General features: G+C 35.9%; 2 protein-coding genes across 3 annotated transcripts; one reads left to right on the top strand and one right to left on the bottom strand.

Annotated features, from left to right (window-relative positions):
* The first annotated feature begins 302 nt into the window (after positions 1 to 302).
* Positions 303 to 4365, top strand: LOC110792183 (triacylglycerol lipase OBL1). Of its 2 annotated transcripts, none has more exons than XM_021996992.2 (5): positions 303 to 584; positions 713 to 909; positions 1458 to 1491; positions 1832 to 2487; positions 3232 to 4365. In XM_021996992.2, exons 1-5 carry the CDS (start codon positions 350 to 352, stop codon positions 3541 to 3543), a joined length of 1434 nt encoding a protein of 477 aa, XP_021852684.1. In that variant the 5' UTR covers positions 303 to 349; the 3' UTR covers positions 3544 to 4365. The 2 variants fall into 2 exon arrangements, with proteins under 2 accessions (XP_021852684.1, XP_021852685.1); XM_021996993.2 differs by having other exon boundaries at positions 331 to 468.
* A 120-nt stretch (positions 4366 to 4485) lies between these two features.
* LOC110792186 (uncharacterized) lies at positions 4486 to 11389 on the bottom strand. Its single transcript, XM_021996995.2, has 14 exons — positions 11136 to 11389; positions 10660 to 10877; positions 10472 to 10561; positions 9701 to 9766; positions 9485 to 9550; positions 9287 to 9375; positions 9110 to 9155; positions 8947 to 9001; positions 6942 to 7018; positions 6412 to 6640; positions 6197 to 6321; positions 6015 to 6119; positions 5327 to 5467; positions 4486 to 4722 (listed from the first exon to the last, which is right to left on the bottom strand). The coding sequence occupies exons 2-14, from the start codon at positions 10675 to 10677 to the stop codon at positions 4648 to 4650; spliced, it is 1182 nt and encodes a 393-aa protein (XP_021852687.1). The 5' UTR covers positions 10678 to 10877; positions 11136 to 11389; the 3' UTR covers positions 4486 to 4647.
* Positions 11390 to 11795: the final 406 nt, after the last annotated feature.

Genomic DNA, 11795 nt, shown 5'->3' with positions numbered 1-11795 from the left:
AATTGTATGTTAAGTTTGGATTGGAGATGATTGATGCCCCGCGCGCTCTTAACCTACCGGGTCACAAAATGATAGGGCAAACGGACAATTTAATTCTAATATCACACGTGAAAAACAGCTTTGGTTTAGAATAATTGAGTAGCCAAGTAATCAAATATTCTTAAACTAAAACATTTTCTTCAATTTTCATCATGCACGTAAGGTAGCTAAGCGTACGACAATCATAACTTAGCTTGTTGATTTAGAGCTATAAATACGTATTCTTATAATACGTACCTTTGTTAAAATATAAAACTACTTAATTAGCATTTTAATTACATTTTGATTGTAAAATAATAAGCTCATAATCATGGCTGCATCAAAATCTGATTCATTTAAGCATGTAAACTTTCAGCTTCCTGATGTAGAGAAAGCAACCCTCTTCAACATCATTAAGGATCTCGTGTTTTCGACCAACGTTAATCATAGGTGGATAATAACTATCTCTATCTTCATTCAAATACTTCTTAAGCGTTATTTAGCATACCCTTTGAAGATATTTGGGTCTCTAATTGAAGATCTTCTTAACGGCAATATTTTTCTAAGTGCGTATATATTTATATATTTATATACTCCCTCCGTCCCATATTCGTTAATTGTCACGTTATTCCAATTTTTCATTATAATTGTTAAATAATTAGTGTGATTAACTATAATATGGTATTTGAAACAGGAAAAAAAGAAGGTTGGGTGGAAGAAAATGGTCATGGGTTTATCTCATTTATCGGACAGATTGACAGCAGAATGGAGCTCAACAAAGATATAAAGCATGGAGATGCCAGATATTATCCTGCACTTTCAATGATGGCTTCTAAATTAGTCTACGAAAATGAACATGTTATTCAAACTATTGTTTCACGTCTTTGGAAGGTGAGTTACGGAAACTGATTTTAACACACCTTATATATTGTATATGGCACGTGCACCACTACCTTGCGAGTACAATGCATGAAATTGGTCTAGCTCGATCTCACAATGGGTGTGCAAAATTCATTTCTCATGACTGTAATACGTATATACATATATACTAGCTAGATGAAAGTATATATGTATATAAAAAAATGACATATATATATGGAACACATAATTAAGTATATGTTTGAGAAATGATGTTCAAAGTATTGTTTTTTTAAGGGAACGTTCACTATTTATTTTCACTTTTTTAGACTTATACGCAGTACGTACGGGAAGTGATAAATCCAAGGAAATTTTTACTTCTTCCAAGGAAATCAACATTTTTTAAAGTTGATTTCCTTGGAAGAGTGAAATTCTTCCTTGGATTTATCATTTGCCAGTACGTACACGTACTACGTATCACGTATGAATTTATTAGAAATTATTTAGATGTAAATTGAATTTGGATAACTCTCATTTCGAACATATTAGACCTAATTTGTTCTTACTTTTCATGCATGCAGATGGAACACGTGAAATTTTACGATTGTTACAATGGTAAGATGGTCTATAATGTCGAACGCAAACAACTTTTGGAACCTATCATCACAAGTTCACAACTAGCTAGCTAGAAACATTAACATAACATGGGTAGTTTAAGGACTAATTAAGTAGTTAATGGTGTGTTTTATTCACCTAATTTTCACTTATTTTACCTAAAAAATATTCATCTGAACTTATCCGAACTTATTTTAGTTATAAATTGTACTACGTATTTGGATTGCCCTAGCTTATTTATCCTGAATTTATCTTATCTAAACTTATTTTTCCTGAAATAAGTGGAAATAAGGTGAATACAACAGAGTCTAAGGATTGTAATTCAACTTCTTATTGACAGATTATCAAAAGAAAAGAACAACAGAAGCATTCATTATGCGGGAGGAAACTGAAGAAGATGATAAAATCATAGTAGCATTCAGAGGGACCTCACCATTTGATGCAGACGATTGGAGCACCGATTTCGATTACTCATGGTGCAATATTCATGGAATGGGAAAAACTCATATGGGTTTCATGGTAGCATTAGGTTTAAAGAGATACAATAATTATGATGACAACGAAAATATTAATTGTGATTTTCCTAAACAAATTGAACAAGACCCTGAAAGACCTTTAGCTTATTATGTGATTAGAGATAAACTAAAAGAAATTATGGCAAATAATAATAACAATAAAAATAAAAGGGTGAAATTCATTATGACTGGACACAGCTTAGGGGGTGCACTTGCAATTCTATTTCCAGCATTATTGGCTTTGCATGGAGAAGTTGATTTATTGAATAATTTGGAGGTTGTTTACACTTTTGGGCAACCTAGAGTTGGAAATGAGCAATTTGGTCAGTTTATGAAAATTATATTAAGGGAGCATAAAATTAAGTACTATAGGATTGTTTATGGTTATGATATTGTGCCTACGGTTCCTCTTGATAATACATTCATGACGTTCAAGCACTTTGGGACTTCCATTCACTTTAACGCCCTCTATCGTGGAAAGGTCAGCATACTCTCTCACTCTCTCTCTCTCTCTCACTTTTAAATTGTATATTAGTACTTGCACGTAGGGGTAAGCAAAAGTCGGGTTTTTATCCTGAATCAGAACCGAAATTGTAAATCGAAACATGTTAGGAATTTGCGGTTTTGGAGCAGGAACCTGTTGTTAGGTTCCGATTTCGGGTAACATTAATGGAAACTTGTTACAAGAAGTTCGGGTTATGTATATTGGATACTCTAGTACACACCAATTCTAATATGGAGAACCCAAAATCATGATCCGAGACCAAATAAAAATGCTTCATAAGGCCAACATATAAAAAATTCAAGCTCATTTTTGTAAAATATAAACCTAGGATTTCAAGTTAAACCAAAACTATAAAACAATCGAAGGCCAAATCATGATTAGATTTTTTTGTTTCCATAAATAAAGTAGCAATAAGCAATAACCTACATAAATTTTTAAAATAACAGTTCCGATTTCGATTCGTATTTTTGGAAACCTGTTGCAACAGGTTCCAGTTCTGACTTTTAGGAACCTGTTACAACTAGTTCTAGGTCCTAAAATTTTAAAATTTAACAGGGTACTCATTTATGCTCACGCCTACTTGCATCTAAAGAATTAAATATGAAGGTAAAACTAGTACACCTTTAAAATTGGTTGGTCTACTAACACATACGAAGTACAATTTAAAGGGAGTGGAAAAATAAGTTAGCAAACATAAAATGTGACATGGTCTTAATGCAGATAGTTGAAGAAGAGCAGCAAAAGGCAGTGAAGAAAGGTGTAAAGAAATACTTGAAGAATCTAAGAGGAATAGTTATGATAACAATGGAATGCATACTTGCAAGGCTAACTGCATTGTTGGAGTTTATAAGAGGGTTTATCATCGGTTTTATAGCAGGTCCGTACTATCGAGAAGGGTGGTTGCTTATATGTTTCAGAAGCTTTGGGATTTTATTTCCTGGTGTAGTTAATCATAATCCTCAAGATTATGTTAATGCTACCACGTTTGCGTCTCCAGATCTTTTCGAATACCACCCTGCAACAAATACATAAGCTTTTGCAACATTGATAATGATCCCAACAGAAGACAATTTCCATTATCTTCAACCATCGTCCTTACTCTGCAAATCAAGTTTCACAGTTTATATTTATTTCAAGCATATGATGCCTACTGTCTACTACACCTGTCAAAAGTCGACCCGACTCGAAATCAACCCGAAAATATTGGGTCTTAAACAAGATTTTATGACCCGTAAAACAATTTTATCCGACCCCAAATAACCCAAAAATACAATGGGTCAAAACCGGACCAAATCCCTTTTTGACCCGGCCGATTGAAAATCGTTATATTAGTAATAAATGAGATTATGAAAGACTTTAAGCATAATAAAAACGTTATTACTATTGTTGGGTATAACATGAATTTGGATTGAATTAGACACCATTTTATGATTAAATTTGACTAAATATAAACTTGTGTATAAAATTTGTCAATTATGGCGCATATTTTGTATATTTATTATACAAATTATTTTAAATAAGTATATTAAAATATTTATACACAAATACTTATTATACAAGTAATACGTATTTTAAAATCTTTCACCCGTTGGGTCGACCCGAACCAAAAGTTACAGGTCTCGAACAAGCATTTGTAAACTCGAAACCAAAAATGACCAACCAGAACCCGAAAGAAATTTTTTATAACCCAACCCAACCGACCCTTTTGACGGGTCTACTACCTACCACCCCTGACCTCAAAATAGGAAGGGGGTTGTTAGTTTGGCGATTTGCGATGCTATAGAACCTCGAGGACCTTTAGATCAATCACAAAACACTATACAACTTGACAGAAATTTAGAGGTGCTCAAATAGCAGTAAAGATCAGTTTTCAAAACATTAATTGTTAAAAAAATAGTGCATAATTATGAAAACACTGCATAAGAGGATTTGATAGGGGATTTGCATAAGAAAGGACTAATGAACATCTTAATATGAAAATGGTGAAATGGCAACTTCCTACTTTAACCAACCAAATACTCCAAAGTAAAATCTGTAAAGTTCACAAACAAACTCCACTACCCTTGACAAAGGGTCGAACCACCTTTCAAGAATTCTATCAGGTTTAGCTACAAGTGATGTTTTTGGGACACCAGTCTAATATGGACGATACCTCCAGTCTGCTGCTCTTGGAGGTGGCCTTGAACTGCTTTGGAAGCCATAGCCGCCCCACTGCGCAGAAGATAATGTTAGTACTAGTATAATATTCTAGAAACCAGAAATGTAGAAAAGAGGAATAACATAATTCTCTAAAGTAGCGCTTTTAAATGTTATATTCAGCAGTACTAGCCAAAAGCAATGTCTATAACTAGTTCGATGGCAATGTAGATTCTAATTATGGCAACGGTCACATCAGAAGTGAAGTACAAAACTAAACAGATATTAACACTATTTCTCTACTTAATGAGCAGTCGAACTCGTGCTAAACAACTGGCTTAGTGCAACAGCTATGAAAATTGCTAGAGTAACCCACTCTGGATTTCAAGCACAAATACAACCCCAAAATGAGACACACGCAAAAAAAAAATCCAACTGGCGTAACTAGGGCTGCATCTCAATCGGAAATTAGATTCATTGGCATGATATAACTACTATAGGTACATGATTAGGAATGGACGTCCAAGCACAAACAGTCGATTAAGCAGTAAACAATATAGACAGATTGCAATACAGTCAAACCCGCATATCATAAATATAGCTGAAGAATTTCACCGGTTATAAAAATGAGAGCAGCTCAGGTCACAAATTTTATTTGTAAATAGTAACTTATACTCACATCATCAAAATCTAGGCTGGAGTACATTCTTCCATAACTACTACGAACAGGACCATAACTGCCATAAGGTTCAGGATTGTCCATTAATAGGCTGCCACTGGGACCAGCGTCATCAACTGGGGTAGCTGAATCTATGGCAACCTGCAATTAAACAAACAGGATGAAAATCAAGTATATTTTTGCTCTAGCTACAAGGCGATCTTTTACAGTGCTAACCATTAAAATAAAAAGGTTTACCTGGACATTTTCACTGCCTATACTAACCGTAGAGGGTGAATGAAGGCATACAGATGAGTCTGGTACTGAATGCAAAAGCTAATTGAAGTAATAGATTTGGCTAATAAAGAGAACTAGAGAAGGTATTATTTTATTCCACGTTTTACTTTGATCAGATTAATCACATAGTTGAGACATTTGAGATGCAAGTATGTAACACAAGTACAAATAATAAGTGTGAGAAGCTATGTCCAAGAGCCAACAAAATGCAAATTGTTAGATGTTCAACATTGATCAAGGAGACATAATAAGGAATGGCTAGGACTACATTCGAATGCTTCAAATTCCAAGATGAATAATACGGTATACACTAAGACACTCTTGGCTCTTCATCTTCTTTCCCCCACTTCACATGAAAGTATCAAAACATCTAACGTCAATGCAAAGTAACTAAAGAGTCTACATTACTTACCGGCTGTCCTAAAATTTCATGAGACCGTCTAGCAACACGATCAGCAACACCATCTTCAGCAAATGTTACAAAGCCAAAACCACGATGCCCAGATCTCTTGGGATCCTGCACCACAATTATTTTCTCAGCTCAGCAGGTTTCCGGAAAGCAACAAACACTCCAGTGATGAACATGAAATTTACCTTGGGGATATAAACATCCAAAATGCGCCCAAATCTACCAAAATACTGGCGAAGATCTTCAACAGTTGCTTCCTGGGGAAGCCTTCCAACAAATATCTTTCTCCCAACCCCTCTAATTGGCTCCCCTGATGTCATAAAGTATCATCCAATTGAGATTTACTTGGTGGTTCCAGAACATGCAAAAGGAGAGTGAAACCAGTAAAAGAGAGCCTTACTTCCATAAAGAGAACCCGGATGATCATACAAGGTAGGAGTACCAAGTGCTGCATATCTTGTAGTAGCACTAATATAATCAGTGTATGCACCATATCCGCCATGGCCACCACCATGGCCACCACCATGACCTCCATGGCTGCCATGACCTCCACGGCTGCCACCATAGCCTCCGCGGCCGCCACCATGGCTACCTTGGGGAACTCTGCTATACGGCCGGAAATCATCTTCCTGGTACAATGTTAAAGTTTCTGGTCAGCTGACATGTACAAAATAAGGAACTGCTGATCCATCGTCGGATTAACAACCTTGAGAGCATGGTTATAAATAAGAGAGAGCGGGTGAACAAGGGAGGGGGTTAATTCAACAACCCATAAACCATCCAAAAGCCCTCCCCTTTTTCTTTCCATGACCAGCCACTCTCTTTCCCAACTACAACCTACCCATGGACTTGGTCATAAATAAGGGGATAACCATGCTCAAAAGGATACAAATATTTTCATAAACAAATAAACAAAGTGTAGTGGATTGCCTTGGGCGTTGCTCGATCAACTACAACAGTTGAATCTCCCAATTCATGAGTATCGGTCATCAGGCTGTCAACTGATTCTGCATCACATCGCGAACGTCATTATAAGTTCCAAAAATCAATATTTATCCAAAAACTAGCAGCCTAAAAAAATATATTCTAAACTCTTATTCACGCAATATAGCTAGACAAAATTTGATCGAATGCTACCTAAACTTGCAACAGATGAATCAACACAGATACAAGCTACAAAGCTAGCCTTCACTTCCCCTACTCGCCCTCCATCCCCCACAACTATTTAAAAAAAATGACATGTTTGGCCAAAATACAAGTCTCCATGTGCTCATACCCATGTCAGAGATCGCTACTTCAAGTGGATTAACAACAGTCTATAAAACTGGACCAAGAGAAAACGCCAAATGTCGTAGTGCAAACAGTAGCATTACTAAAAGCAAGAAACATTGTCTCTAAACCCACCAATCCACCCTCAAGATAAATCTTCCAGATAAAAAGCTATCATACATTCATGTGTACCAAATATTGTTCAACTTATCATCCCATGTTACCCCTCAGTGAAACAGGAGAATCAACATAAGTAAGTTTGTAGCAATATTAAACTTTGATTTCAAAAATTTCTCACAAAATATAGCAAGAAGATTAGCAATCGTAGCATTAATATCTCAAGGTGCTGTCAAGCGAGGATCTAGAAGGAAGACTTCACTGACCAAGAAATCGGCCACAGGTACATTTAACTCTTCAAGTAGATATGTTTTACAAGTTTTCAACTCAAAGCACGACTTATTCCATTGTCGTACATGTTATCAACATTATTGTTAGTAAATACTTCGACCAAAGTTAATTTACATAAGGAAAATTTACCAGACATACATCACAAAACTCCTTATTTTCCATTAAATATATGGCTTAACACTCCACTCATACAACCTATCCTTGATATCTAGGGATTCATTCTTTTAACCTTTAAAGCAACTTATCTGAACCTATTGCCATATTGTAAATTCATAAGTTGTGAACTTATGTAACTCATTGAAAATTATACGCATTTATCATACCTTAGCTTAGCTGTGATTTGAGATTTTGATCTTGGGTAGGTCATTTTGAACTTATTAGAACTTATCTAGACTAATTTGAACTTATTTATCCTGGAACTTATTTTTTTAGTGAAAAGAAGTTGGCCAACATATAACCATAACCTAAAATATCCTTCTCTCCCAATGTATAAAGAAGAGACAGGAGCACTAAAGCGATAAAAGTCCGAGAGCCTAAGCGCAAGGCGCACGCCTCATCGATGTGAAGCGCACTTTTTAAAAATTAAATGTTTCTTTACTATTATGCATATATATCTGACTAAAATAGAGTATTTTTAAACCACAAAAACATATGAATATCAGATTTACTTCCTTATTACTATTTGTTTTAACAAAAATAAGCATATAACATAGTGTTTATCATGCACTATCCAGTATCCACTAGGAAACGAATATACGATGAACATTGCCGGCTATTGTCTTCTTCTTTTCTTCTCTTTCTTTTGGACTCTTGGTCCACTATCTACTGTTGAAGATTAACACTGTGTGGTCCAGAACACAGTAGCAACTTAAAAAGAAAAGATTCCAACATAAAAGAAAAACAGAAAAAAGAATTTCAATGAAGCGCAAAATAAAGCACATTTCATGCGCTTCATGTGCTTTGATGCGCTTCTTCCAAAACGCTTCACCTAGGACTAATTAAGCATTTTTCCCTATCGATTTGCGCTTCAACACTTAAGCACTTACATACACTGTTCTCCCCAGACCCCAAGACAGAAAGAATGAAGTTAGCCTGCAACCACTCTTAAAATTTTCTGGATCCCTACTTGAGCACAGACCTTTAACTTGAAAACAAATGTATTTATAATCCTACTGAGATGTTTGACACGCGATTGCAACATAACAAACGTCGTTCAAAATTTTAAAAAAAGCAGTAACTGAAAGTAGCATAAGTTTACCTGAACTAGCAAAGGTAATAAACCCGATTCCACGATGGCCTTTTGTGGTGGGATCCTACACCAATGCATAGCAACAAAAGTTTAGTTGAACATCAAGTTTGAAGTAAAGAACAACAGGAGTTCAAGTACAGAAGAGGCATTACAGAGTACTACACAAACTTACCTTAGGCATGTAAAGATCAGTGATCTCTCCATATTTCTCAAAATGGCTGAAAAGAAGGGAGAGGAGGAAAGGAAGAGTTAGGACACCCATAAACATAAACAAAATAGAAACCATGTAGATCATTGTGAGAAACCGAGAATTAGACTCAGTTTCAACTCCAGGCAACCCAATAATCACCTCCGAAAATTAGATTCAGTAACAGATGGAGCTATTCTTGCAACAAATATTCGGGTTATCTTTTTTGAGGACGAACGCATCATCTCTTCCTGCAAAAAAATGAATGTTCAGTTGAAGGAAAACCAATAAGTAAATAGCAGAAAAGTAAGCTGGAACAATAAATTAAATTCTGATAATGCCATCAAACACAATACAAACTTTTGGGGTTGCCACTTTTACTTCCAGCATTCTGTTGCCAAGTTTATGCTCGCTTGACAGTGCTTTCTGAATCCAGGAAAGAGTAGGTAAAATCAGATGCTTCATAAACACACACAATAGTGCTAAAAACAAACAAGGTTAAGAATACTATAAGAAGCAAAAGGCTGAGTTTTTTTGCAGAAACCAAAGAGATCTAAGAGCATAAACCTATTGTACCTTAGCATCATCATCAGAAGCAAAGGTGACATAGCCAAAGCCACGTGATCTGCCAGAATTACGTTCCTAAACCGAGAAAGAAAGCAACAGAATCCACTCAATATATGCAAATAAAAACCCTATAACATTGAAGATGTAACAACTAACAATAATACACAAGTGCAATATATATATTCCCTGAATCCTACGGTGTCCAACGTTCAAATGTATAGGAGAAAAGGGTGACAAATACTTTACACAAAAACAACATAAAAAATACATTGGTTGGTTGTCTGACTACTGGTCTACTGCATATTTGATGCATGGACCACCAGGTTAGAAGTTCCAGCTCTAGATGACCACAATAAGTACTTGTTTGGTACGAATTTGATGGAAACACTCAAGGGGGAGAAACGGTGATGTTAAGTGTTACCACTATTATATTGTTTGGTATATCTAAGTAAAGGAATCCCTTGTATATCCGGTTGGGACTCTTGGGAGGTAATTAATTTCCAAGAAAAAATGGGGTTAGGTTTGTAGAGGGTTGAAGTAATTTCCATCCATAACGATTAACGAATGTCACTTTATCCTACCCATTTTGGTCTTGTTAATAGATTCACCTACCCATCACAGCAACAACCAGAGAACTAAGCAATCCAATCATCCGCTGTATTTTGATACAACTCGCCAAGATATGTGCATTCTTAACAACACAAGATTCACAATTCCAACTACTTACCCGAAAAACAAGAAATACTTGTAGGAAATCAGAAACAGATAGAATTTTGATACCTTCATAACAATACAGTCCTCCAGTTCACCAAATTTAATCATGTACTCCTTCAACCCATCAGTGTCGACATCCCATGGGATACCGAGAACCTGCAGAAATCACCCACATTCGGATAAACGGATTAAAGTTGAAAACAACCTCACTCCAAGCATATTACAAAAAAATTAGTTCAATCATAATCACTTACCACAAGCTTTCTCTCCATGGTGATGAAGAACTGAAACGCAGCAGACCAAAAACCCTAAAAAGCTGGAATGCAATGCAGTAGACACGAGCGAAGAAACAACCTCAAATTCTGAAACTATCTTCTTTTCTCTCTCTCTTTCCTCCTCCTCCTCGAATTCTCGCTCAGCTCTCGACGACTCACCTCTCTCTCTCTTCTTCCTCTCCACTCACACTCGTAGCCTGCACATGATAAACGAACCTCTTTCTCACACACATACATCATCATCATTGTCGTCGTCGTCAATTATTTGTTCAACCCCCAAAAATTAACCCACTTTTTATCAAAAAAAAAAAATCAACAAATTTCTACTAACACTCAAAAATTATCAAAGGAATTAGTCAAATGAGGACTAAATCCACAAAAATCACAAGTTTTACAGGACAAAAAACAATCAAGAATAAGATTAAGTAGAAGCTTAAAAAACGCCTAATCGTTACCTTTAAAATTTTAGGGATTATGGGAAACCCTAGCGCTGATTTTCTCTCTCTACTAAGCTCTCTTCTCCCTCTCCCCGATTTCTCTCGTTCGCTCGCGGCGCTTAGCCAGAACACCCCCAAAAACACCGGCGAAACGCGTACCGTAACCCTTATCGGGATATTTCTCGAGTTCTTCCAATTATAACCAGCCTATTTATTTTGACAAACATTAAGAAAAAATAAATAAAACAACCAGCCTGTATTTATCTCGTCTAGTTTTCATTGTTCAATCCTGGATACACCAACTTGTCAAACTGGTCAATTGGGCCGAATCGGGTTGATCCATTTAGTTTTTTGGATTTGAAACTAAACATACTTCGTATTAATTTTTATAAAAAATTACATAAAATTAGTGTTTGGCTCGGGCGATGCCCCGAGTTATATTATGGTGTGCATTACATAAAAAGTTGGTGTATATTATACGCTTGGATTTTCCAAGTTTTATGTATTTATGTGCAAAAAAAATCATATCTAGTGGTCGGCTAAGATTGTAAGATATTAACTTTAATAGATTAGTATTATACCTATCAAGAATCGAACCGAACCCGACCCGAAAATAATGGGTCATGAACAAGATTTTATGACCAGTAACCCGATTTTATCCGAACCCGAGCAACGCGA

This window comes from Spinacia oleracea, chromosome 3 (assembly GCF_020520425.1).
Source record: "Spinacia oleracea cultivar Varoflay chromosome 3, BTI_SOV_V1, whole genome shotgun sequence".
NCBI lineage: Eukaryota > Viridiplantae > Streptophyta > Magnoliopsida > Caryophyllales > Amaranthaceae > Spinacia > Spinacia oleracea.
Note: the sequence above shows the minus strand (reverse complement) of the source record. Positions and strands in the feature narration are given on the sequence as shown.

Coding starts and splice junctions, on each gene's coding strand:
- LOC110792183 (XM_021996992.2), top strand. CDS start 350: ATGGCTGCATCAAAATCTGATTCATTTAAGCATGTAAACTTTCAGCTT. Junction 1,492..1,831: donor ATTTTACGATTGTTACAATG/GTAAGATGGTCT, acceptor TCTTATTGACAG/ATTATCAAAAGAAAAGAACA. Junction 2,488..3,231: donor ACGCCCTCTATCGTGGAAAG/GTCAGCATACTC, acceptor GTCTTAATGCAG/ATAGTTGAAGAAGAGCAGCA.
- LOC110792186 (XM_021996995.2), bottom strand. Junction 9,156..9,286: donor ACTGAATCTAATTTTCGGAG/GTGATTATTGGG, acceptor CCTTCTTTTCAG/CCATTTTGAGAAATATGGAG. Junction 6,322..6,411: donor TCCGGGTTCTCTTTATGGAA/GTAAGGCTCTCT, acceptor TTATGACATCAG/GGGAGCCAATTAGAGGGGTT.